The 27,416-nt window shown below is 40.3% G+C and overlaps 1 protein-coding gene and 1 long non-coding RNA gene across 2 annotated transcripts; both read right to left on the bottom strand.

Moving 5' to 3' along the window:
• Positions 1–583: 583 nt before the first annotated feature.
• LOC311044112 (scavenger receptor cysteine-rich domain-containing group B protein-like) lies at positions 584–26,779 on the bottom strand (the record flags this gene model as incomplete). Its single annotated transcript, XM_084055532.1, has 15 exons — positions 584–787; positions 1,214–1,299; positions 2,892–3,206; positions 8,713–8,867; positions 9,049–9,110; positions 9,475–9,605; positions 13,516–13,827; positions 15,716–15,742; positions 16,593–16,904; positions 17,167–17,193; positions 19,314–19,625; positions 19,950–19,976; positions 22,285–22,374; positions 24,263–24,352; positions 26,719–26,779. The coding sequence occupies 15 exons, from the start codon at positions 26,777–26,779 to the stop codon at positions 710–712; spliced, it is 2,085 nt and encodes a 694-aa protein (XP_083911658.1). The 3' UTR covers positions 584–709.
• Positions 11,773–12,637, bottom strand: LOC311044483. The gene is made up of 3 exons (XR_014600703.1): positions 12,525–12,637; positions 12,099–12,160; positions 11,773–11,917 (listed from the first exon to the last, which is right to left on the bottom strand). It is a non-coding gene; the product is annotated as an uncharacterized lncRNA (long non-coding RNA).
• Positions 26,780–27,416: the final 637 nt, after the last annotated feature.

Genomic DNA, 27,416 nt, shown 5'->3' with positions numbered 1-27,416 from the left:
TTTGTGCATGTATAAAAACCGGAGTTTTACTCCTCATGGCTGACTTGAGCAGCACAAGTGTATTAAAAGACAACCTATTCTCAACCGTAAGCCAGGAGAGGCAGGCATGCATACGGCTCACATTAGATCTTAGTGAGAAACCCTGTTCTGGACAGCCTGGAGCTTCCTGAGGTCACCACAGATGACCACACCATGGAGCAATAGCCAACATGACAGAAAACTAAACTTTGAACTATCTGACATAAAAGCTGACGGGCAACAAAATAAGCACATTTCCTGGAAATGCCAATTGCTCTTCCCATTTTCAAAACAATATAAAGAATGTGGTGAGACCAAGACAGAGTGCAATCCAGCATCACTGCAAAGAGTTCATACTTTCAACTTGTTGAACTGCCGAATTACACAAGTTTAAATCAAGCTTTAGGCTTGTAGATAACCTGTGCCTTGTTCCCAGCACATTACATTTAGTTAAGGACAAGTCTATTACATACTGCCCACCCAGTCATGCACAACTTTTAGTTCTCTGCTCAAGACTTCATTAAGTACATCGCATGATGGTGCAGCGTATGTCGAATCATTCGCATAAAGAACTGTTGTGGCACATTTGGTAGTCCCAAGACAGGTCATTAGTAGTAGTACTAGTACTTTCCCTTTTATATCATGGAACAAAACCAAACATTTACATTTAGGTGAAGCTGAAGTTTGGTGATTAAGTTCCTTTTTTCTTCAGCCTGATGACACGCTTCACAGTCACCTTGACTGCATTCCCACTGGTCTGTTTAAAAAACTGAAAAAGAAGGGAACAACAAAACCAGATATCAACTTATGAATAAAGTGATAGAACGATCAACATGTCACAGCATTCAATCAACTGAATGTACTTTAAAAATGTCTGTGAAAGACAATGGGTAATACAATGTCTCAGTTTGTAAAGTTATGTCATAATTGTATCCAAATGATGAACTTAAGAGAATAATATTTATGTTCTTTCCCCCAAAAAAATAAATCATGGTATACAGGAAATAAATCATTCATGTATTCTTTGAGCAGATCCTTCAGCCTTAGCTAATCACAATTATAACAGAAGACACACACACACACACACACACACACACACACACACACACACACACACACACACACACACACACACACACACACACACACACACACACACACAAACACACACACACACACACGATAATGGTCAAACCTCGTCAATATGAGATGCGATTTCCTCTTCAGTCAACTCTCGATTGCTGGAGATCTTGAATCGTGCATGAGCAGAGGTTGTCAGCTCTGAGGATGATTTAAACAAGACAATAAATATTGTGGCTTGATAGTCACACACTGACAAACCACACACATGCAATCATACAAATAGTCAGACCTGGTGAAGTTGTCACAATTGGTGGAAGTTGGGTTGCAACAAAACCGTATAGAATCAACCCTAAAAACTATCTTTTTTATATCTAGGGCCAATTAGTATGTTTATCTCCACCAGGAGATCTTGTTTCACCCCTGTGTGTCTGCAGTGAATCTCTCAAACTAGGCCGATCGTTGTAGTTATTTTTTTACTCAAGTACAAGTATCAATACCCTATTGTAGAACTAGTCTGTTACAAGTACAAGTTCGGTATTCAAATGTATTTTAGGAAAAGTACAAAAGTAGTAGCCTGGTTCCAGACGAATCTGCCATTACAAAAATAATTGCCCTCGGCAGATCAGGTCTGGCCCCTCTCAATAGAGATTGGATCTCTCTCCCTCCGAAGTTGTGAGGGACCAATCGGGGCCCTTTATGCAAATATGAGGCGGGTTTATCACCAAAGGCATTTTTTTAATTTGCCCCTCAGAAATACCAGACAGAGATTCGAGACTAATATCTACGCAGTGATATTAGTCTGGCTGTGCCAGGCTACAAAAGTAGTGGCATCAAAATGTACCTACTTAAAGTACCAAAAGTAAAAGTACTCATTATGCAGAAGGTCCCATTTCAAAAGTTTTCAAATGTATAAAAATTGGTTGAAAATAGCAGATCTACAAGCTCACAACGTGGCGCTTTGCGATGCGTTGTGAGCTTACAGATCGTCTATTTTCAAATTGACAAAGTATATATTTAGGTCTGAATAGGTTTTGTAATATTAATCTAAATGTAAATAAAAAGTAATTAGTAACTATAGTTTTCAAATAATTATTGTGTGGTAAAAAGTACAATAATTGGCTTTGAGATGTAGTGGAGTAGAAGTATTATTATTGAAAAATGGAAGTACTCCAGTAAAGTCGAAAATACCCCTGAATTGTACTTAAGTAGAGTACACAGTACTTGAGTAAATGAATCTAGCTAATATCAAAAAGGAGAATATTTAAAAAAAAAACACCACACCACCCTCCTGGTGGCGCTATAATAGGCCAATATTATGGAAAGGGTGGCATTTCTTCCTCTGCCTAGATTCTAAGGGATTCTAAGGGATTGTACTATCTAGTCCTATGAGTGAAAAATGTGACATGTCCGTCTTGATGACATGACTATAGAGATAATGTGTACTGATTTGCGTGATCAGTGTTTGGACAGAATCTGTGGGAGTAATGTTTTGTTGCAAAACACGGGCATTTGGCCCGTGGCATTTCTTCTTCTACCTAGATTCTAAGGGATTGTACAATCTAGTCCTATGAGCTCAACATTGGGCAGAGCTGCATTGGGAACTCCTTATTATACAGTATGTTATGGCTGAGTCATGGTGATAAGAGCATGACGTTATAATGTCCGCCCACCGGCTGGCCGGCCAGGCCGACGGCCCATCCTCCCTTTAGCCAATTTTAATATAGGATAGGATGACAACACACATACAGTACAAACATCATTAAAACATTGCAATAAAAAATCATATTTACCTGAACAAACAACACCAGCATCTTCAGGGTGACTACAGTCGTGGATTCCAATCCCGCTATGGCTGCACTGTGAAAGGTGTGACTCACTGCCTGAACACATGACATTATTCAACATGATGTTTCCATCACCCCGTCCGAAGAAGGCTCTCCATGGTGCTAACGTAGCTGTTCCACAGCCTAACTGTCTACACACAACCTGGGCATCATCCAGATCCCAATCATGATCACACACCGTCCCCCATCTGTCATGGTAGTACACCTCCAGTCTGCCTGAACAGGAGTCTGAACCACCGACCAGCCTCACTGAATAATCAGCTGAATGAGAAGAAGAACATTAAAACATGACAATGATCAGCCTGTAAGAAAGCTTACATGCAGGAGTGTCCTCATAATAAAGATTTGACATGACACTTAGACTGTACACCATGTATGCTGAATATATATATATATATATATATATATATATATATATATATATATATAGTTGATTATTTAAAAAATAGATGGTCTATATTCTGCCAGCTTTCTTGTTGTTGTTTCAAGTGAAACTGGACCAAAATATCACTACTAAATGCTGCGCTCAACAAAACTATTACAGTTGGTGTGTTCCACCACAAAAATACATAAATAATCATCATCATCATCATCATCACAGTGAGTGATGTTTAAAAAACAAATCTTAGATGGATAAAGAATTCAACTAAACTTACTTGGTAATCCAGTTGTTGTACTTGAAGCTGTGATGAAGAGATTGAACTGATGTTATTATCTATACAAAGTGACACAACTGATATCTGAGAATATAGGAGGTGCATGTTCATGGTTTGAAAGTTAAACCCATAGTTAAAAAATAAGGTTCCATCCACCCCCAAGAAAGCTTTTGAAAGGAAGGGAAGCCGACGTCATTTTCTCTATCATGCAAAATCCAGCCGGCAGATTCGTCACACTGGGTGGCAGACTCACACCTAGATACTACTGTATCTAGTCCTATGAGCTCAATATTGGGCATAACTGCATTGGGAACTCCTTATATGGTTATGGCTGAGTCATGGTGACATGAGCGTGACGTCAGAGGTCCGCCCACCGGCTGGCCGGCCAGAACGTCGGCCCTTAGTCCCTTTACTCTCTATATATATATATATAGTTTTTTTTCCTGGGATCGCTACAATATATACGTATAGTAGACTATTTCAAAAATAGATGGTGTGTATGTGTACAGTAGTATGTGTACTGTATGTATATATGTGTATATATGTGTGTGTATGTATGTGTGTATATATATATGTGTGTGTGTGTGTGTGTGTGTGTGTGTGTGTGTGTGTGTGTGTGTGTGTGTGTGTGTGTGTGTGTGTGTGTGTGTGTATATATATATATATATATATATATATATATATATATATATATATATATATATATATATATATATATATATATATATATATATATATATATATGAAAGTGTGAAAGTGACTTAAGCCATGAGAGGCACCGCCAAGCCAGCGTTGCAAAATCACCTTCAGCCGACTCAGCGAGGCAGAATCGTAAAACATACACAGTGCACTTTAGCTGTGACAGTGAATGAGTCCACTGACTGACACCACTGATAGTGAATAATGCTCAGTTGAAGGTGGTATTTCAATCTTCTGTACAGGTACATTAAGAATAGTAGTAACCTACTTATTCATGTTGTATATTGAATAATTACAGTAATTTAGCTAAAACCAACCTGCTGAATATTATTAAACATCTTCATCAGACAGCATATGGCTATTGAAATAAATACATATGCAATTACGACGTACAAGATGTGCCTGTAATAAATCTCACACTACTAGGCAGTAGGGCATTAACAGAATAATCGAATATTCGAATATTCGACTATCAAACCGACTATTCGACTATCAAACCACTATTCGATTATTCGATTAAAAAAAAAAAAAAAAAAAAGTTTTTTTTTTTTTTTTTTTTTTTGGCTTTTCTGCAGCAGACACGCAGCTGTGAGCTCTGGTGTGACGTCAACTCGCATTCCTTGAGTCCAGTCATCAATGTCATTGAAAAAAAAAAAAAAAAAAAAACTTTTTATTTTTTTTATTTTTTATAATCAAATCGATTAATCGAATATTCGAATACTTATAGGTCGAATAATTCGAATACTAAAAATCACTATTCGTGAATGCCCTACTAGGCAGTCGGCGGTTCCACGCGCCGCACGAGGTGCCCTTTTTTTTGCTTGAGCACCTTCCAAGTGCCGTATTTGTGAGTGGAATTTTACCTGTAATCTATCTATCTATCTATAATGTTACTATTGTATTAATTACTGATGAATTAAGATTAAGATTCATGTAAGGCTGCAGTTTTATACATTTGAAATACAGTTTCAATTATGTTTGATGCAATCGTACCTGTTGGTGTATTCGTGGTGATTGCTGTTAAAGGTGCTGCTGTGGTGGGTGGTGTGGTGAGTGGTGTGGTGAGTGGTGTGGTGAGTGGACCTGGTCTGGTGACAGCTGGTCTGGTGACAGCTGGTGTGGTGAGTGGACCTGGTCTGGTGACAGCTGGTGTGGTGGGTGGACCTGGTCTGGTGACAGCTGGTGTGGTGAGTGGACCTGGTCTGGTGACAGCTGGTCTGGTGACAGCTGGTGTGGTGAGTGGACCTGGTCTGGTGACAGCTGGTCTGGTGACAGCTGGTGTGGTGAGTGGACCTGGTCTGGTGACAGCTGGTGTGGTGGGTGGACCTGGTCTGGTGACACCTGGTGTGGTGACAGCTGGTCTGGTGACAGCTGGTGTGGTGAGTGGTCTGGTGAGTGGTGTGGTGGGTAGTGGTGTGGTGAGTGGTCTGGTGAGTGGTGTGGTGGGTAGTGGTGTGGTGAGTGGTGGGGTGAGTAGTGGTGTGGTGGGTAGTGGTTCGGTGAGTGGTCTGGTGAGTGGTGTGGTGGGTGGTCTGGTGAGTGGTGTGGTGGGTGGTCTGGTGAGTGGTGTGGTGGGTAGTGGTGTGGTGAGTGGTCTGGTGAGTGGTGTGGTGGGTGGTCTGGTGAGTGGTGTGGTGGGTAGTGGTGTGGTGAGTGGTCTGGTGAGTGGTGTGGTGGGTGGTCTGGTGAGTGGTGTGGTGGGTAGTGGTGTGGTGGGTGGTGGGGTGAGTTGTGGTGTGGTGGGTAGTGGTGTGGTGGGTGGTCTGGTGAGTGGTGTGGTGGGTGGTCTGGTGAGTGGTGTGGTGGGTAGTGGTGTGGTGGGTGGTGGGGTGAGTTGTGGTGTGGTGGGTAGTGGTGTGGTGGGTGGTCTGGTGAGTGGTGTGGTGGGTAGTGGTGTGGTGAGTGGTCTGGTGAGTGGTGTGGTGGGTGGTCTGGTGAGTGGTGTGGTGGGTAGTGGTGTGGTGGGTGGTCTGGTGAGTGGTGTGGTGGGTAGTGGTGTGGTGGGTGGTGGGGTGAGTTGTGGTGTGGTGGGTAGTGGTGTGGTGGGTGGTCTGGTGAGTGGTGTGGTGGGTAGTGGTGTGGTGAGTGGTCTGGTGAGTGGTGTGGTGGGTGGTCTGGTGAGTGGTGTGGTGGGTGGTCTGGTGAGTGGTGTGGTGGGTAGTGGTGTGGTGGGTGGTGGGGTGAGTTGTGGTGTGGTGGGTAGTGGTGTGGTGGGTGGTCTGGTGAGTGGTGTGGTGGGTAGTGGTGTGGTGGGTAGTGGTGTGGTGGGTGGTGGTGTGGTGAGTGGTGGGGTGAGTAGTGGTGTGGTGGGTAGTGGTTCGGTGAGTGGTCTGGTGAGTGGTGTGGTGGGTGGTCTGGTGAGTGGTGTGGTGGGTGGTCTGGTGAGTGGTGTGGTGGGTAGTGGTGTGGTGAGTGGTCTGGTGAGTGGTGTGGTGGGTGGTCTGGTGAGTGGTGTGGTGGGTAGTGGTGTGGTGAGTGGTCTGGTGAGTGGTGTGGTGGGTGGTCTGGTGAGTGGTGTGGTGGGTGGTCTGGTGAGTGGTGTGGTGGGTAGTGGTGTGGTGAGTGGTCTGGTGAGTGGTGTGGTGGGTGGTCTGGTGAGTGGTGTGGTGGGTAGTGGTGTGGTGAGTGGTCTGGTGAGTGGTGTGGTGGGTGGTCTGGTGAGTGGTGTGGTGGGTAGTGGTGTGGTGAGTGGTCTGGTGAGTGGTGTGGTGGGTAGTGGTGTGGTGGGTAGTGGTGTGGTGGGTGGTGGGGTGAGTTGTGGTGTGGTGGGTAGTGGTGTGGTGGGTAGTGGTGTGGTGAGTGGTGGGGTGAGTAGTGGTGTGGTGGGTAGTGGTTCGGTGAGTGGTCTGGTGAGTGGTGTGGTGGGTGGTCTGGTGAGTGGTGTGGTGGGTGGTCTGGTGAGTGGTGTGGTGGGTAGTGGTGTGGTGAGTGGTCTGGTGAGTGGTGTGGTGGGTGGTCTGGTGAGTGGTGTGGTGGGTAGTGGTGTGGTGGGTGGTGGGGTGAGTTGTGGTGTGGTGGGTAGTGGTGTGGTTGGTAGTGGTTCGGTGAGTGGTCTGGTGAGTGGTGTGGTGGGTGGTCTGGTGAGTGGTGTGGTGGGTGGTCTGGTGAGTGGTGTGGTGGGTAGTGTTGTGGTGAGTGGTGCGGTGGGTAATTGAGTTGGTGGCAAAACCCCTGTAAAAATAAACACATTCATATCAATACTTGTGCTGGCAATAATTAATAACAAGAAAAAAGGTAATGTCATTAAAAAGGCACATTATGAGCTATAATTGACGGTTGAGTCAACAATTCTTACCAGTGGCAAAAATAGATAAAAAAAATAGATGGTCTACACACACACACACACACACACACACACACACACACACACACACACACACACACAGACCCCAATTGTCCGTTTACCAACATTGAGCCTGGAAGCACAGGTGATTGTTTCATGCAATCAATTCCCAACATATTGTTTCGGGGTGTGCTGGTTTCAGTTCATTAAACCTCCTCTTGTATGTTGTCCAGTGAGGCGCGCGTCCTAACGAGACATGACAGAATGGGCTTCATTTGGTGCCGGCCTGCGCGCTTATACTGGTTCTTATCAGTTCGACGTTGTCTGATAGACAAGGTCTATATATATATGAAAGTCTGAAAGTGACTTAAGCCATGAGAGGCACCGCCGAGCCAGCGTTGCAAAGTCACCTTCAGCCGACTCAGCGAGGCAGAATCGTAAAACATACACAGTGCACTTTAGCTGTGACAGTGGATGAGTCCACTGACTGACACCACTGATAGTGAATAATGCTCAGTTGAAGGTGGTATTACAATCTTCTGTACAGTAACCTACTTATTTATGTTGTATTGAATTGTTACAGTAACTTAGCAGAAACCAACTTGTTGAATATTATTTAACATCTTCATCAGACAGCCTATTGAAATAAATACATATGCAATTACGACGTACAAGATGTGCCTGTAATAAATCTCACACTACTAGGCAGTCGGCGGTTCCACGCGCCGCACAAGGTGCCCTTTTTTTTACTTGAGCACCTTCCAAGTGCCGTATTTGTGAGAGGAATTTTACCTGTAATCTATCTATCTATCTATAATGTTACTATTGTATTAATTACTGATTAATTAAGTTTAAGAATTCACGTAAGGCTGCAGTTTTATACATTTGAAGTACAGTCTCAATTATGTTTGATGAAATCGTACCTGCTGGTGTATTCGTGGTGATTGCTGTTAAAGGTGCTGCTGTGGTGGGTTCTTGAGTTGATGGCAAAACCACTGTAAAAATTAAACACATTCATATCAATGCTTGTGCAGGCAATAATTAATAACAAGAAAGACTGTAATGTCATTAAACATGTCATTAAAAAGGCACATTGTGAGCTTTTATCGGTTGAGTGAACAATTCTTACCAGTGGCAACAATAGATGATGTGTTCACAGGAAGGGAGAAATTAGAGCTGGATGCAGCCTCCACAAGAGTATCGGTCACAGAAGTGGCATTTGGTGCTGTGGAATTTGCTTCTTGGTTGAATATTAATTCAGCCTGTACCGTTACTGATCCTGAGCTGTGAAATTAATGTCGAAAAGTAGTTTTTCCTTATTATTATTATTATACATTTTTATTTATTACATATCAACATTCCTGTTATTTATGACTACATTAAAGGTAAAAATCAATGATATGTTAATACATTAATAAAATATGTATATATTTAATACAGTACAAAACATTGGTGTATACTGTACCTGAAGCCGGTTACAATGGTGCGCATGAAATTAGAATACTTTGTCTTATAGAGGTTGTTCAACTGCAAACAAAAAATCAGTCATTGAAATACGGAAGTAATTAAAAGAATCATTATAAATCCACCAAGTTCATTTCATATTTCATGATTGATAGATTTACATTAAATGAATGAATAAGAATGTTCTTCTCATGTTGAAAGCTGGAGGATGATGTTTGTTAAAATCTATAAAACTTCATTTTAAGTCGTTTTGTTATTTGGTAATTGTACAATGAAAGCAAAATGTTTCCATACAGTATGATTCTTTTTAAACACATTTTTTATACATTTGCCAGAGATCAATATTATAGTAAAATGCATGACAGGGGGAATCACTGAAAATATTGGGTATGTTTTGACAGGCTGTGCATCATCATAATGGACTTACCGCTGAAGCTACTTGGGTTGCTAAGGTCTGGAATGCGGTTGAGGATGTGTTTGCAAGTGCTGGTGTGAAGGTTTGCTGTATTTGAAATTCCAACACGACCTTTGGCTCTGCTGGTTGTGCATTTGTTGCACCTGCACAATGGGTAGAAACAGTTGCAGTAATATTGAATTAGTAGCTGAACTGAGTAATGATATATTGAAAGTGATTAGTGGTAAAGTTCTTTTAACTAATGGTTCAGTTGTTTTACTCTATCTATCTATCTATCTATCTATCTATAATGTTACCACTCACCACACCAGAGTGGTGTGGTGAGTGGTCTGACAGCCTGATCGCTAGAGAATTAGTATACATTGCACGGATTTGGGCACGTCATTCCGTGCATAGTCGCCTAGAAACCCCCAAATTCCGTGCATATGTACGGGGAGTCCCACGGTGGGCGTAACCAGTCGCAACCCGGAAACACCAGGAAGTAGAGCAGTCCCCACAACAAAATTCAGGACGGCAACTCGCTCGCTTTAGCTCGCTCGGTGGTCCTTCACAAAGCGACAATTCCCTTGAGACTGCGCGCCTCCGAAATGGTTTAGTCACAATGGAGGAGATGCGAGGCGGCTATGCACGGAATTTGTGGTTTTCCAGTAGTCTATGCACGGATTTTGAGAAACGTTGAAAAACGTTCAATGAGAACGTTTCCTCTGGCGATCGGGTTGGGTCTGATGAGTGGTGTGGTGAGTGGTCTAGTGAGTGGTGTGGTGGGTAGTGGTGTGGTGAGTGGTCTAGTGAGTGGTGTGGTGGGTAGTGGTGTGGTGAGTGGTCTGATGAGTGGTCTGATGAGTGGTGTGGTGAGTGGTCTGATGAGTGGTGTGGTGAGTGGTCTGATGAGTGGTGTGGTGAGTGGTCTGGTGAGTGGTGTGGTGAGTGGTCTAGTGAGTGGTGTGGTGGGTAGTGGTGTGGTGAGTGGTCTGGTGGGTAGTGGGGTGAGTGGTGTGGTGAGTGTGGTGAGTGGTGTGGTGGGTAATTGAGTTGGTGGCAAAACCCCTGTAAAAATAAACACATTCATATCAATACTTGTGCTGGCAATAATTAATAACAAGAAAAAAGGTAATGTCATTAAAAAGGCACATTATGAGCTATAATCGGTTGAGTCAACAATTCTTACCAGTGGCAAAAATAGATTAAAAAATAGATGGTCTATATATACACATATACACACACACACACACACACACACACACACACACACCCCAATTGTCCGTTTACCAACATTGAGACTGGAAGGACAGGTGATTGTTTCATGCAATCAATTCCCAACATATTGTTTCGGGGTGCACTGGTTTCAGTTCATTAAACCTCCTCTTGTATGTTGTCTAGTGAGGCGCGTCCTAGCGAGACATGACAGAATGGGTTTCATTTGGTGCCGGCCTGCGCGCTTACACTGGTTCTTATCAGTGCGACGTTGTCTGATAGACGAGGTCTATAAATATATGAAAGTGTGAAAGTGACTTGGGCCACGAGAGGCACCGCCGAGCCAGCGTTGCAAAGTCACCTTCAGCCGACTCAGCGAGGCAGAATCGTAAAACATACACAGTGCACTTTAGCTGTGACAGTGGATGAGTCCACTGACTGACACCACTGATAGTGAATAATGCTCAGTTGAAGGTGGTATTTCAATCTTCTGTACAGGTACATTAAGAATAGTAGTAACCTACTTATTCATGTTGTATATTGAATAATTGGAGTCATTTAGCAGAAACCAACCTGTTGAATATTATTAAACATCTTCATCAGACAGCATATGGCTATTGAAATAAATACATATGCAATTACGACGTACAAGATGTGCCTGTAATAAATCTCACACTACTAGGCAGTCGGCGGTTCCACGCGCCGCACAAGGTGCCCTTTTTTTTACTTGAGCACCTTCCAAGTGCCGTATTTGTGAGAGGAATTTTACCTGTAATCTATCTATCTATCTATAATGTTACTATTGTATTAATTACTGATTAATTAAGTTTAAGAATTCACGTAAGGCTGCAGTTTTATACATTTGAAGTACAGTCTCAATTATGTTTGATGAAATCGTACCTGCTGGTGTATTCGTGGTGATTGCTGTTAAAGGTGCTGCTGTGGTGGGTTCTTGAGTTGATGGCAAAACCACTGTAAAAATTAAACACATTCATATCAATGCTTGTGCAGGCAATAATTAATAACAAGAAAGACTGTAATGTCATTAAACATGTCATTAAAAAGGCACATTGTGAGCTTTTATCGGTTGAGTGAACAATTCTTACCAGTGGCAACAATAGATGATGTGTTCACAGGAAGGGAGAAATTAGAGCTGGATGCAGCCTCCACAAGAGTATCGGTCACAGAAGTGGCATTTGGTGCTGTGGAATTTGCTTCTTGGTTGAATATTAATTCAGCCTGTACCGTTACTGATCCTGAGCTGTGAAATTAATGTCGAAAAGTACTTTTTCCTTATTATTATTATTATACATTTTTATTTATTACATATCAACATTCCTGTTATTTATGACTACATTAAAGGTAAAAATCAATTATATGTTAATACATTAATAAAATATGTATATATTTAATACAGTAAAAAACATTGGTGTATACTGTACCTGAAGCCGGTTACAATGGTGCGCATGAAATTAGAATACTTTGTCTTATAGAGGTTGTTCAACTGCAAACAAAAAATCAGTCATTGAAATACGGAAATAATTAAAAGAATCATTATAAATCCAGCAAGTTCATTTCATATTTCATGATTGATAGATTTACATTAAATTAATGAATAAGAATGTTCTTCTCATGTTGAAAGCTGGAGGATGATGTTTGTTAAAATCTATAAAACTTCATTTTAAGTTGTTTTGTTATTTGGTAATTGTACAATGAAAGCAAAATGTTTCCATACAGTATGATTCTTTTTAAACACATTTTTTATACATTTGCCAGAGATCAATATTATAGTAAAATGCATGACAGGGGGAATCACTGAAAATGTTGGGTATGTTTTGACAGGCTGTGCATCATCATGATGGACTTACCGCTGAAGCTACTTGGGTTGCTAAGCTCTGGAATGCGGGTGAGGATGTGTTTGCAAGTGCTGGTGTGAAGGTTTGCTGTATTTTAAATTCCAACACGACCTTTGGCTCTGCTGCAGTGTGGGAAGCTGCACAATGGGTAGGAACAGTTGCAGTAATATTGAATTAGTATAGCTGAGCTGAGTAGTGAAATATTGAAAGTGATTAGTGGTAAAGTTCTTTTAACTAATGGTTCAGTCTGAATCTATCTATCTATCTATCTATCTATCTATCTATCTATCTATCTATCTATCTATCTATCTATCTATCTATGTATAATGTTACTATTGTATTCATTACTGGTTAATTAAGTTTAAGAATTCATGTAGGGCTGCAGTTTGATACATTTGAAGTAAGGTTTCAATTATTTTCATATCCTGGTGGCGCTATAATAGGCCAATATTATGAAAAGGGTGGCATTTCTTCCACTGCCTAAATTCTAAAGGATTCTAAGGGATTGTACTATCTAGTCCTATGAATGAAAAATCTGTCCGTCTTGATGACATTACATTACATTACATTACATTACAGTCATTTAGCAGACGCTTTTATCCAAAGCGACTTACAATAAGTGTATTCAACATAGGTAGGGAACGAAAACTACTAATCACCAGAAGTCTTAAGTGCATTTCCTGAAAAAAACAAGCAACCAAGAGTATAGCCTACCTGCGCTAAGGTAAAAGTGCAATATATCAGCTACCTACTTTCTTAAACAGATGAGACAAAATAGCAAAATCAAATCAGCACGACATGACTATAGACATAATGTGTATGGTTATGGCTGAGTCATGGTGACTTGAGCGTGACGTCAAAGGTCCGCCCACCGGCTGGCCGGCCAGGCCGCCGGCCTATCCTCCCTTTAGCCAATTTTAATATAGGATAGGATGACAACACACATAAAACATTATCATTGTTTGTATGTATCATTATTAATTGCAATAAAATCCATATTTACCTGAACAAATAACACCAGCATCTTCATGGTGACCACAGTTGTTGTTTCCAATCCCGCTATGGCTGCACTGTGAAAAATGTGAATCACTGCCTAAACACATGACATCATCCAACAAGATGTTTCCATCACCCTGTCCGAAGTAGGCGCTCCGTGGTGCTGCCTGAGCTGTTCCACAGCCTAACTGTCTACACACAACCTGGGCATCCACCAGATCCCAATCATCATCACACACCGTCCCCCATCTGTCATAGTAGTACACCTCCAGTCTGCCTGAACAGGAGTCTGAACCACCTACCAGCCTCACTGAATAATCTGAATTAGAAGAAAAACATTAAAACATGACAATGATCAGCCTGAAAGAAAGCTTACATGCAGGAGTGTCCTCATAATAAAGATTGACATGACACTTATAGCGGTTTCACACTACGGCCCCGGGTGCGCACCCTGGGCCACTTGGCTGATGTTGTGGTAGTGTGAACGTTGCGTATCGTTCCCCGAAACGGATCCCCGTTCCATTCCCATAACCACCTCCGGAGGCAGTCTCGGATCCGAATCATGCGTCCTCGGAGACGGTACGCTGCAGTGTGAAAGCAAGCGTACTGTTTGACGGAAGTGGCCCGCTATTTGGAATAGGTGACGGTATATAAACTCGACAAAAACAGTCAACAAAAACACGTCGCAGATCAATCCACAGGGGTTCAACCATGGCCGGATCCCGCGGGTTAATTTCATCATTAAATTATAAAATGAACCCGCTGGATGATGAAAGATTTAGTACCGCATCATCCCGCGGGTTAATTTTATCATTAAATGACCAAATGAACCCGCGGGATGATGCGCTAAAACCCGCAATATTTATATATAAAACTTATTTATTTATTTATATAAAACATTACATACAGAAATAGAATGAGAGCGCGAGATAGAAAGAGAGGCCGTGTCATGGCCATATAATGACAGCAACTATATATATATATATATATATATATATATATATATATATATATATATATATATATATATATATATATATATAATAGTATATCTTGTGGATATCTTGTGGAGTTTCAGCTACTATGCATCCCAGAAATATATAGCTTATAAGGCTTTGTAATTTGAAATTCGTAAGTAAATATAACTCATTTAGATGGTAGGTTTATGGTTTCCCATGGACTATAGCCGTTTCACTCATGATGCAATTTCTCTTTCATAACAGATACATACATGTGCCAGATAATCCCCACACAAAGAGAGTAAAAAAAGAAAAGACGTTACTTCACTGACTTCACTGTATGAAGTATAGGCTAGTTGCCTTTTCATAAATTATATATTTTTGTACTTAAGCTGTCGTGAAAGTTTATAATATTTAGAGAAATGTAAGGTTTCAAATACAAAAGTAGTAGTTGTTGTGAAGGTTAGCAAACTGGACATTTAGACTGAATGTTTCCTGTATCCTCATCTTGCGCAAATGCACACAAGTTTTTCACCAGGTTTTATTTGTGTTGTTTCTCATAAGCGTGCATCCGTTGTCTGTCAACAACACGCGCGCCAACAACACAGCAGTCTGTGCCTTGACTTCTGTGCGCTCGCGTCGTTGTGCGCTCAGTGCGCTCCTGACTCTCTACCCAGCGGCAACCCTATATTTATGCGCGACCAGCACAAACATTGTCGCATAGTTGATGACGTCTGTGTCCACTGGCGAAGCACTATGTGCATGCCGCCACCTATAGGATCGGGGGTATATATGCAAGTGTATTTGGGCGCGTTAGAGACTTGGCCAGTGTGAATGCGGGCCAGCCAAGCGCACTCGGAAACGGAGCGGTCTGGAGTGCGCACCCAAAACCATAGTCTGAAACCGCCGTTAGACTGTTCACCAAGTATGCTGAATGATATATATATATATATATATATATATATACATAAAACATTTTCCTTGGATCGCTACAATAATATATATACAATATATATAGTAGACTATTTCAAAAATAAATGGTCAATATTCTGCCAGCTTGTTTTTTTTTTTTGTTTCAAGTGAAACTGGACAAAAAATATCACTACTAAATGCTGCGCTCAACAAAACTATTACAGTTGGTGTGTTCCACCACAAAAATACATAAATAATCATCATCATCATCATCATCACAATGAGTGATGTTTAAAAAACAAGTTTGAGATGGATAAAGAATTCAACTAAACTTACTTGGTATTCCAGTTGTTGTACTTGAAGCTGTGATGAAGAGATTGAACTGATGTTATTATCTATACAAAGTGACACAGCTGATGTCTGAGAATATAGGAGGTGCATGTTCATGGTTTGAAAGTTAAACCCATAGTTAAAGAATAAGGTTCCACCCCCAAGCCCCCAAGAAAGCTTTTGGAAGGAAGGGAAGCCGACGTCATTTTCTCTATCCTGCAATTCCAGCCGGCAGATTCGTCGCACTGGGTGGCAGACTCACACCGGAAGTCGGTGAAATAACATTGGAGTCTATGAGAGCCGGCTGGACAGCTTATGAACAAACACTATTTCTGAACGATTGAGACCTTTTTAAAATACTCGTCTCAGGAAAATAAAAGAAGACATATCATATCACACATTGTTTTCTGCTGCGTTTCTTTTCGATGTGTACACTGTATAATTTTATAAAGGTATCTAAAAAGCACAAAGTATGTTTCTGAACAACCAAAGTATCGCGAGACTGTCAACCATTTCCTGTCTGTTAACCAAATCTTGCGATACCTCCTGAATTTATTATTATACCTGAACCAATTATATGACAAAGGTTGCAATCATTCAGAAATAATGACCTCAACCCCTACCCCACTCAATACCAAGTGCTGATTAATCTAAGGGATTGTACTATCTAGTCCTACGAGCTCAATATTGGGCATAGCTGCATTGATAACTGCTTATATGGTTATGGCTGAGTCAAGGTGACATGAGCGTGACGTCAGAGGTCCACCCACCGGCTGGCCGGCCAGACCGCCGGCCCGTACTCCCTTTAGCCAATTTTAATATAGGATAAGATGACAACACACATACAAACATTATTATTAATTGCAATAAAATTCATATTTACCTGAACAAACAACACCAGCATCTTTATAGTGAAAACAGTTATGGATTCCAATCCCGGTATGGCTGCACTGTGAAAGCTGTGAATGACTGTCTGAACACATGACATCATCCAACATGATGTTTCCATCACCCCGTCCGAAGAATGCTCTCCCTATTGCTGCCTCAGCTGTTCCACAGCCTAACTGTCTACACACAACCTGTGCATCATCCAGATCCCAACCATCATCACACACCGTCCCCCATCTGTCATAGTAGTACACCTCCACTCTGCCTGAACAGGAGTTTAAACCACCTACCAGCCTCACTGAATAATCTGAATGAGAAGAAAAACATTAAAACATGACAATGATCAGCCTGAAAGAAAGCTTACATGCAGGAGTGTCCTCATAATAAAGATTTCACATGACACTTAGACTGTACACCATGTTTGCTGAATGATATATATATATATATATAGTTTTTCCTGGGATCGCTACAATATATATATCTATCATCATCATCTTCATCATCATCACCACAATGAGTGATGTTTAAAAAACAAATTTGAGATGGATAAAGAATTCAACTAAACTTACTTGGTAATCCAGGTGTTGTACCAGAAGCTGTGATGAAGAGATTGAACTGATGTTATTATCTATACAAAGTGACACAACTGATGTCTGAGAATATAGGAGGTGCATGTTCATGGTTTGAAAGTTAAACCCATAGCTAAGAAATAAGGTTCCACCCCCAAGACCCCAAGAAAGCTTTTGAAAGGAAGGGAAGCCGACGTCATTTTCTCTGTCCTGCAATTCCAGCCGGCAGATTCGTCGCACCGGGTGGCATTGTCACACCGGAAGTCGGTGAAATAACATTGGAGTCTATGAGAGCCGGCTGGACAGCTTATGAACAAACACTATTTCTGAACGATTGAGACCTTTATAAAATACTCGGCTCAGGAAAATAAAAGAAGACATATCACACATTGTTTTCTGCTGTGTTGCTTTTCGATGTGTACACTGTATAATTTTATAGAGGTATCTAAAAAGCACAAAGTAAGTTTCTGAACAGCTAAAGTATTGCGAGACTGTCAACCATTTCCTGTCTGTTAACCAAATCTTGCGATACCTCCTGAATTTATTATTATTCCTGAACCGATTATATGACAAAGGTTGCAATCATTCAGAAATAATGACCTCAACCCCTACCCCACTCAATACCAAGTGCTGATTAATCTAAGGGATTGTACTATCTAGTCCTACGAGCTCAATATTGGGCATAGCTGCATTGATAACTGCTTATATGGTTATGGCTGAGTCATGGTGACATGAGCGTGACGTCAGAGGTCCCCAGCGGCTGGTCGGCCAGACCGGCGGTCCGTACTCCCTTTAGCCAATTTTAATATAGGATCCAGGCAAGTAAACATGCCTTAGTGTGATGGGCACAGGCACATGTACAGTATATTTAATCAAAATAAACAATTGTTTAGCGTAAATCATTCAAAATAAACACACATTATTTACCATAAATGAGCCATTCAAAATAAACATGAATTGTTTAGCATAAATGAGATTTGTGATAAATTATGTAATGGTCTGTTGCCACAGTACTTGACTGTTTTAATTTAACTATGATTTCATAATGGAAGCCAAAGGGCTTGGATTGTCCAGATACATCTTGTATTTGTTTGTCTGTCTGGGACTAATCTCATAAACCGCTAGATGGCCAAATGTCACAAGGAAAATGATACTTGTTATTAGGAAGAAAATTCCTTATTTTCTCAGAAGAGGGTATGCGTTTTCATTTTAGATGGTTGTTGTGTTATGATTACAATTATTCAGGATATTAAACACATAGGTGACTTTATGCGCGTGTGTGTGTGTGTGTGTGTGTGTGTGTGTGTGTGTGTGTGTGTGTGTGTGTGTGTGTGTGTGTGTGAGAGTGAGAGAGCACGCGCATGCTGTAACTGGCTCTCACTGTGAGGTCCCCCAGAGCAGTGGTTCTCAAACTTTTTCGTGCCAAGGACCCCTAAATAGACACTTATTAGCCCGCGGACCCCCATTTGAAAAGATAAGCCAGGGACCCCCATAATAGAAGACTTTTATGGCTCTCTAGCAGTGATTTACAACCATTTTAATTTCAAGGACCCCCCAGTTTGACATGCATTAGGGCTACGGACCCCCATTTAATGGCATTTCTATCTCTGGGACCCCAATTCATATTGTAAAATCAATGTTAATTTAACTCTGAGAGTGTACAAATGGAACCAAATGGACCCGTTAGGGTCCATTTGGTTCCATTTGTACACTCTCAGAGTTACAGACCCATAAGGGTCCATGTAGTTCCTATCCATCATTTAGCTGGGGACCCCCTGGAACTCCCTCAAGCACCCCTGGGGGTCCCCGGACCCCACTTTGAGAACCAATGCCCCAGAGGTCCTTGGGGGAATTCCATGGAGTCCACAGCTAAATAACAAATCTTGTGAGACTGTAAAGAAATAACCAATCTTTGCAAATCTTGTGAGACTGTATTCATTATTATGAATACAGTCTCACAAGATTTGCACTTCCATCACAGTATACTGATTTAAAGGAAATTAAGTGTTTCTAGAGTTAAATGTCTTGATTTTATTTAGTCTCTTAACAAGCCTATTATTATTTGAGAATCTCTGGTTGTAAATATAGGATAAGATGACAACACACATACAAACATAATTATTAATTGCAATAAAATTCATATTTACCTGAACAAACAACACCAGCATCTTCAGGGTGACTACAGTCGTGGATTCCAATCCCTCTATGGCTGCACTGTGAAAGGTGTGACTCACTGCCTGAACACATGACATGATCCAACATGATGTTTCCATCACCCCGTCCGAAGAAGGCTCTCCATGGTGCTGCCTGAGCTGTTCCACAGCCTAACTGTCTACACACAACCTGGGCATCATCCAGATCCCAACCATCATCACACACCGTCCCCCATCTGTCATGGTAGTACACCTCCACTCTGCCTGAACAGGAGTCTGAACCACCGACCAGCCTCACTGAATAATCTGAATGAGAAGAAGAACATTAAAACATGACAATGATCAGCCTGAAAGAAAGCTTACATGCAGGAGTGTCCTCATAATAAATATTTCACATGACACTTAGACTGTACACCATGTTTGCTGAATGATATATATATATATATATATATATATATATATATATATATATATATATATATATATATATATATATATATATATATATAGTTTTTCCTGGGATCGCTACAATATATATATATCTATCATCATCATCTTCATCATCATCACCACAATGAGTGATGTTTAAAAAACAAATTTGAGATGGATAAAGAATTCAACTAAACTTACTTGGTAATCCAGGTGTTGTATTTGAATCTGTGATGAAGAGATTGAACTGATGTTATTATCTATACAAAGTGACACAGCTGATGTCTGAGAATATAGGAGGTGCTTGTTCATGGTTTGAAAGTTAAACCCATAGCTAAGAAATAAGGTTCCACCCCCAAGCCCCCAAGAAAGCTTTTGAAAGGAAGGGAAGCCGACGTCATTTTCTCTATCCTGCAATTCCAGCCGGCAGATTCGTCGCACCGGGTGGCATTGTCACACCGGAAGTCGGTGAAATAACATTGGAGTCTATGAGAGCCGACTGGACAGCTTATGAACAAACACTATTTCTGAACGATTGAGACCTTTATAAAATACTCGGCTCAGGAAAATAAAAGAAGACATATCACACATAATTTTCTGCTGTGTTGCTTTTCGATGTGTACACTGTATAATTTTATAGAGGTATCTAAAAAGCACAAAGTAAGTTTCTGAACAGCTAAAGTATTGCGAGACTGTCAACCATTTCCTGTCTGTTAACCAAATCTCGTGATACCTCCGAGACAGAAACGATACCTCCGCTGTTTAGATGCCTCAATAAAAAGATGTACTGTGCACATCGAAAAGCAAGTGATAAGAAAACAACCTGTGATATGTCTTCCTTTATATTCCTGAACCGATTATATGACAAAGGTTGCAATCATTCAGAAATAATGACCTCGACCCCTACCCCACTCAATAACAAGTGCTGATTAATCTAAGGGATTGTACTATCTAGTCCTACGAGCTCAATATTGGGCATAGCTGCATTGATAACTTATATGGTTATGGCTGAGTCATGGTGACATGAGCGTGACATCAGAGGTCCCCCCAGCGGCTGGCCGGCCAGACCGCCGGTCCGTACTCCCTTTAGCCAATTTTAATATAGGATCCAGGCAAGTAAACATGCCTTAGTGTGATGGGGCACAGGCACATGTACAGTACATTTAATCAAAATAAACAATTGTTTAGCGTAAATCATTCAAAATAAACACACATTATTTACCATAAATGAGCCATTCAAAATAAACATGAATTGTTTAGCATAAATGAGATTTGTGATAAATGATCTAATGGTCTGTTGCCACAGTACTTGACTGTTTTAATTTAACTATGATTTTATAATGGAAGCCAAAGGGCTTGGATTGTCCAGATACATCTTGTATTTGTTTGTCTGTCTGGGACTAATCTCATAAACCGCTAGATGGCCAAATGTCACAAGGAAAATGATACTTGTTACTAGGAAGAAAATTCCTTATTTTCTCAGAAGAGGGTATGCGTTTTCATTTTAGATGGTTGTTGTGTTATGATTACAATTATTCAGGATATTAAACACATAGGTGACTTTATGCGCGTGTGTGTGTGTGTGTGTGTGTGTGTGTGTGTGTGTGTGTGTGTGTGTGTGTGTGTGTGTGTGTGTGTGTGTGAGAGTGAGAGAGCACGCGCATGCTGTAACTGGCTCTCACTGTGAGGTCCCCCAGAGCAGTGGTTCTCAAACTTTTTTGTGCCAAGGACCCCTAAATAGACACTTATTAGCCCGCGGACCCCCATTTGAAAAGATAAGCCAGGGACCCCCATAATAGAAGATTTTTATGGCTCTCTAGCAGTGATTTACAACCATTTTAATTTCAAGGACCCCCCAGTTTGACATGCATTAGGGCTACGGACCCCCATTTAATGGCATTTCTATCTCTGGGACCCCAATTCATATTGTAAAATCAATGTTAATTTAACTCTGAGAGTGTACAAATGGAACCAAATGGACCCGTTAGGGTCCATTTGGTTCCATTTGTACACTCTCAGAGTTACAGACCCATAAGGGTCCATGTAGTTCCCATCCATCATTTAGCTGGGGACCCCCTGGAACTCCCTCAAGCACCCCTGGGGGTCCCCGGACCCCACTTTGAGAACCAATGCCCCAGAGGTCCTTGGGGGGATTCCATGGAGTCCACAGCTAAATAACAAATCTTGTGAGACTGTAAAGAAATAACCAATCTTTGCAAATCTTGTGAGACTGTATTCATTATTATGAATACAGTCTCACAAGATTTGCACTTCCATCACAGTATACTGATTTAAAGGAAATTAAGTGTTTCTAGAGTTAAATGTCTTGATTTTATTTAGTCTCTTAACAAGCCTATTATTATTTGAGAATCTCTGGTTGTAAATATAGGATAAGATGACAACCTATCTATCTATCTATCTATCTATCTATGTTACTATTGTATTAATTACTGATTCATTACGTTTAAGAATTCATGTAAGGCTGCAGTTTGATACATTTGAAGTACAGTTTCAATTATGTTTGATGAAATCGTACCTGCTGGTGTATTCGTGGCGATTGCTGTTAAAGGTGCTGCTGTGGTGGGTTCTTGAGTTGGTGGCTCTGCTGGTGGTGTAGCGTGGGAAGCTGCACAACGGGTAGAAACAGTTGCAGTAATAATATTGAATTAGTAACTGAGTAGTGACACATTGAAAGTGATTAGCGGTAAAGTTCTGTGTTCCAAAAAAAAAACAAATGAACCCGGCGATTTTACTCATATGGACATGAAGCATCAGCTGACAGTGAACAAGTAGTAATTTATCCAAAGAGTAAACGACGAGTCACATACCTGACAGAATCGGGAAAAACAATATTTTTGGAACACAGTTCTTACAGTACATTATGACGTGATTCAAGATGACCCTATGGTATTTTCAATAGAAAAAAATACTTCCTAGATTCAGGGGATAACGGAGTGATGTCAGGACTTCGATACTCTATATGGCATCTAATTCAGCATGCTAACTTTCCAGGAAGAGAAAGGCTGTAGTTTCTATTGGCTTAGAATCCCATCAGTGATGTGACGAGGATCCTTTTAACCCATTAAATCCGGGGACGCATCGCTGTCATTTTAGATTTCTTTGGCTATTCAAAAATAGCAGATATACAAGCTCATAGCGCGGCACCGAGCGCCTTGTAGATCTGCTATTCTTGAAAAATCGTTAAAATATGTGCAAATCTTTGAATATATAGTAAATATTTTAAAGCGAACATTTCTTTGCTTCTGGGGGTCCCTGGAACAAAATATTTTACAAATGTTCGCTTTAAAAATATATAGGCCTACTTAAATATTTGCACAAGATTTTCAAAAAATAGCTAAAATGACAAGAGATGCGTTCCCAGATTGAATGGGTTGAGGACTGCCTTTTTAACCTACATAACATTACAGAAATACAAAATACATCCTGTATCAAAGAAATGCAGAAAAACTTGTCCATGCACTTTGCTGCCTCGAGGCTGGATTATTGCAATAAGTTATTATCAAGCTACTCTAACAAGTCTCTGAAGACTCTCCTACTGATCCAGCATGCTGCTGTGTGTGTACTTTAGTTTAGTGAGTTACTATAGTTTTGAAATATTCATTAGTTTTTAGTAGCTTTAGTTGTTCAGGTATTCTGAGGAAAGCCTTGATTTATAGAATGCATGACATAAGATATGATTTACAAACGTGTCATTATTAAGCCAGTCAATTTCACCAGGTATAGCAACCACAGTGCAAGCTGAGGGGGAAAACTAAAACTGACATGATTTGACATGCAATTCTATTTCGTTTTTGCTGGTTGTGCACTATTCATTCTAGCTCTTATTTTGTTTCTTAGTTTTTTACTTTAGTTTTTGTTAACAAAACACGTTTTTCCCTTTTAGTTTTAGTCTTAGTCTTAGTTAAAAGTTAGGGTAAGTGATTTACTTTGGTTAAAATAAGTGTTAAATAGCTCTATATTCTGATAGTACTTATTGCTATAGAGTGTTTGTTCAGTAAAAGGAGTCTCCCATGTCTCTCCAGCTCTTTATTAAACAGAAAATGCATTTTCAGTGCTCTCTCCTGATTGGCTTAAATTTTGTCACCTACCTGAAAATGTACTATATTCCGTTTACTAAAGAGCTGGAGAGACCCCTGTGACCGAACAAACGCTCTGTAGCAATGATCAGAATATATACTTTAACCTTTTTAACCAAAACAATTGATGCCAAAAAATATCACTTACCCTACCTTTAATTATAATAATCCTGGTGTACTGACTAGGAAAGAACTACCAAATGTGTCTTCAATATTATCTTTTCTGCATTGCCTCCCTGTAAAACCAGAATACATTTTAAATCATTCTCCTCATCTATACAGTATGAATCTATCTATCTATCTATCTATAATGTTACTATTGTATTAATTACTGATTCATTACATTTAAGAATTCATGTAAGGCTGCAGTTTGATACATTTGAAGTACAGTTTCAATTATGTTTGATGAAATCGTACCTGCTGGTGTATTCGTGGCGATTGCTGTTAAAGGTGCTGCTGTGGTGGGTTCTTGAGTTGGTGGCTCTGCTGGTGGTGTAGTGTGGGAAGCTGCACCACGGGTAGAAACAGTTGCAGTAATATTGAATTAGTAACTGAGTAGTGACACATTGAAAGTGATTAGCGGTAAAGTTCTGTGTTTCAAAAATAAAACAAATGAACCCGGCGATTTTACTCATATGGACATGAAGCATCAGCTGACAGTGAACAAGTAGTAATTTATCCAAAGAGTAAACGACGAGTCACATACCTGACAGAATCGGGAAAAAAATCCATTTTTGGAACACAGTTCTTACAGTACATTATGACGTGATTCAAGATGACCCTATGGTATTTTCAATAGAAAAAAATACTTCCTTGATTCAGGGGATAACGGAGTGATGTAGGACTTCGATACTCTATATTAATCAGCATGCTAACTTTCCAGGAAGAGAAAGGCTGTAGTTTCTATTGGCTTAGAATCCCATCAGTGATGTGACGATGATCCTTTTTAACCCATTAAATCCGGGGACGCATCGCTGTCATTTTAGATTTCTTTGGCTATTCAAAAATAGCAGATATACAAGCTCATAGCGCGGCACCGAGTGCCGCGCTATGAGCTTGTACAGATGTGCCATTTCAAAACTTCAAATGTCCTGCCATCGCCAAGACAGTACATTTTCAGGGGATTCCCAGGGCAATAAGAGGGACAAAGAAGGGCATTTAAAATGCTGAATTATTTTGATGATCACTTCTTTTATGATGCTAATTAATTTGAGCAACTGGTCAAGGACCTCTTCAAATCACCTTTCGCCTCATAATGAGTCTGACACCTTCTTCAACACACATTCTTTTGTTCTCATGTATATGGATGTCTGTTGAAGGGAAAAACGGGGGTGTGTAGTGACAACTTCTTTTCAGGGGCAAAACAGTGCATTTTTAAGGGCAAAACAGGGAGGAAAAAATGCATTTTCAGGGCACTTTCAGGGAAAGAACAGTAACGTGTGAAGTTTTGAAGTGGCACATCTGTATATCTGCTATTTTTGAAAAATCGTTAAAATGTGTGCAAATCTTTGAATATATAGTATATATTTTAAAGTGAACATTTCTTTGCTTCTGGGGGTCCCTGGAACAAAATATTTTACAAATGTTCGCTTAAAAAATATATAGGCCTATTTTTGCACAAATTTGCACACGATTTTCAAAAAATAGCAGATCTACAAGTTCATAAGAGTGCCACGCTATGAGCATGTAGATCTGCTATTTTTAATAGCTAAAATGACAAGAGATGCGTTCCCGGATTGAATGGGTTGAGGACTGCCTTTTTAACCTAACAACATTACAGAAAAATACATCCTGTATCAAAGAAATGCAGAAAAACTTGTCCATGCACTTTGCTGCCTCGAGGCTGGATTATTGCAATAAGTTATTATCAAGCTACTCTAACAAGTCTCTGAAGACTCTCCTATTGATCCAGAATGCTGCTGTGTGTGTACTTTAGTTTAGTGAGTTACTATAGTTTTGAAATATTCATTAGTTTTTAGTAGCTTTAGTTGTTCAGGTATTCTGAGGAAAGCCTTGATTTATAGAATGCATGACATAAGATATGATTTACAAACGTGTCGTTATTAAGCCAGTCAATTTCACCAGGTATAGCAACCACAGTGCAAGCTGAGAGGGAAAACTAAAACTGAGATGATTTGACATGCAATTCTATTTCGTTTTTAGCTTTTAGTTTTAGTCTTAAATAAAAGGTAGGGTAAGTGATTTACTTTGGTTAAAATAAGTGTTAAATAGCTCTATATTCTGATAGTACTTATTGCTATAGAGTGTTTGTTCAGTAAAAGGAGTCTCCCATGTCTATCCAGCTCTTTATTAAACAGAAAATGCATTTTCAGTGCCCTCTCCTGATTGGCTTAAATTTTGTCACCTACCTGAAAATGTACTATATTCCGTTTACTAAAGAGCTGGAGAGACCCCTGTGACCGAACAAACGCTCTGTAGCAATGATCAGAATATATACTTTAACCTTTTTAACAAAAAGAAATGATGATGCCAAATAATATCCCTACCTTTAATTATAATAAATCCTGGTGTACTGACTAGGAAGAACTACCAAATATGTCTTCAATATTAGCTTTTCTGCATTGCCTCCCTGTAAAACCAGAATAAAATTTAAATCATTCTCCTCATCTACAGTATAAAGTCCTAAATGGTCAGGCATGCATCATCATATCTTAAAGAGCTTTTTGTACCATAGTACCCCACTGGAACACTGTGCTCCTGCATAGAATGCATAGGCTTATACTTACATTTTCTCATTTTGTATTACACGGACAAAAAACACACACAAAATAATCGGGATACGAACATTAAATACAACACAGGTACAGTATAATGCAATTATATGAATGGCATCTAGCCTATACATCACCTACCGGTTGTGATTTGTCCCATGAACAAGCCAAGCAAGGCGGTAAGCAGCAGTGATGAAGACATCTCTGTGTCTCTGACCAGGGCTGCCAACATTGGACTGTCAGAATCCAGGAGATTTTGGGGATGTGGTGTGGTTTTATTTGGGGGGGGGGGGGGGGGGGGGGGTGGCCCTGTGGAATTTTGTGAGCATCACATACAAGCATTACTGTTTAAACAAACATTTGTGGAATGTCTTCGATTTTTTTGTGTGCGTTTTTGTTGTTTTCAATCACTTACTTCACCACACCTCACGTTCATAAGAGTTGTTGAACATGTTTAACCAGGCTGGTCATGTCATTTGTTAACCCATTTAGACCTGAGGCCTATTCTAAAAACGCCTTCTAAATCCTGACCTAAGTTTTCTGAAAAACTTTACAAAAATTACAACAAATGCATGTTGGGGGTCCTCCCCCCAGAAACCTAACATAGTAGATGTAATTTCCTGTGTTCTGGTGAATTTTGGGAGTTTGATACCAAATCCAGGAGAAATCCAGGAGATTCAGATATCAGGCCTGTCTGTCAGAGACTCTTGACAGACAGGTCTGATAATGGAAGCATACGGAAGCAGGTGTTATTTATATTCCAGCTGAGAAGTAGGAGTTATCAGATGAAGACACATATGAGCCACTTCCTGTTCGGTGTCACACATTTCACAACCACA

This window comes from Gymnoscopelus microlampas (assembly GCF_963454915.1).
Source record: "Gymnoscopelus microlampas genome assembly, chromosome: 4".
Classification (NCBI taxonomy): domain Eukaryota; kingdom Metazoa; phylum Chordata; class Actinopteri; order Myctophiformes; family Myctophidae; genus Gymnoscopelus; species Gymnoscopelus microlampas.
The sequence above is the reverse complement of the archived record's forward strand: the minus strand, read 5'-3'. Positions and strand labels throughout refer to the sequence as shown.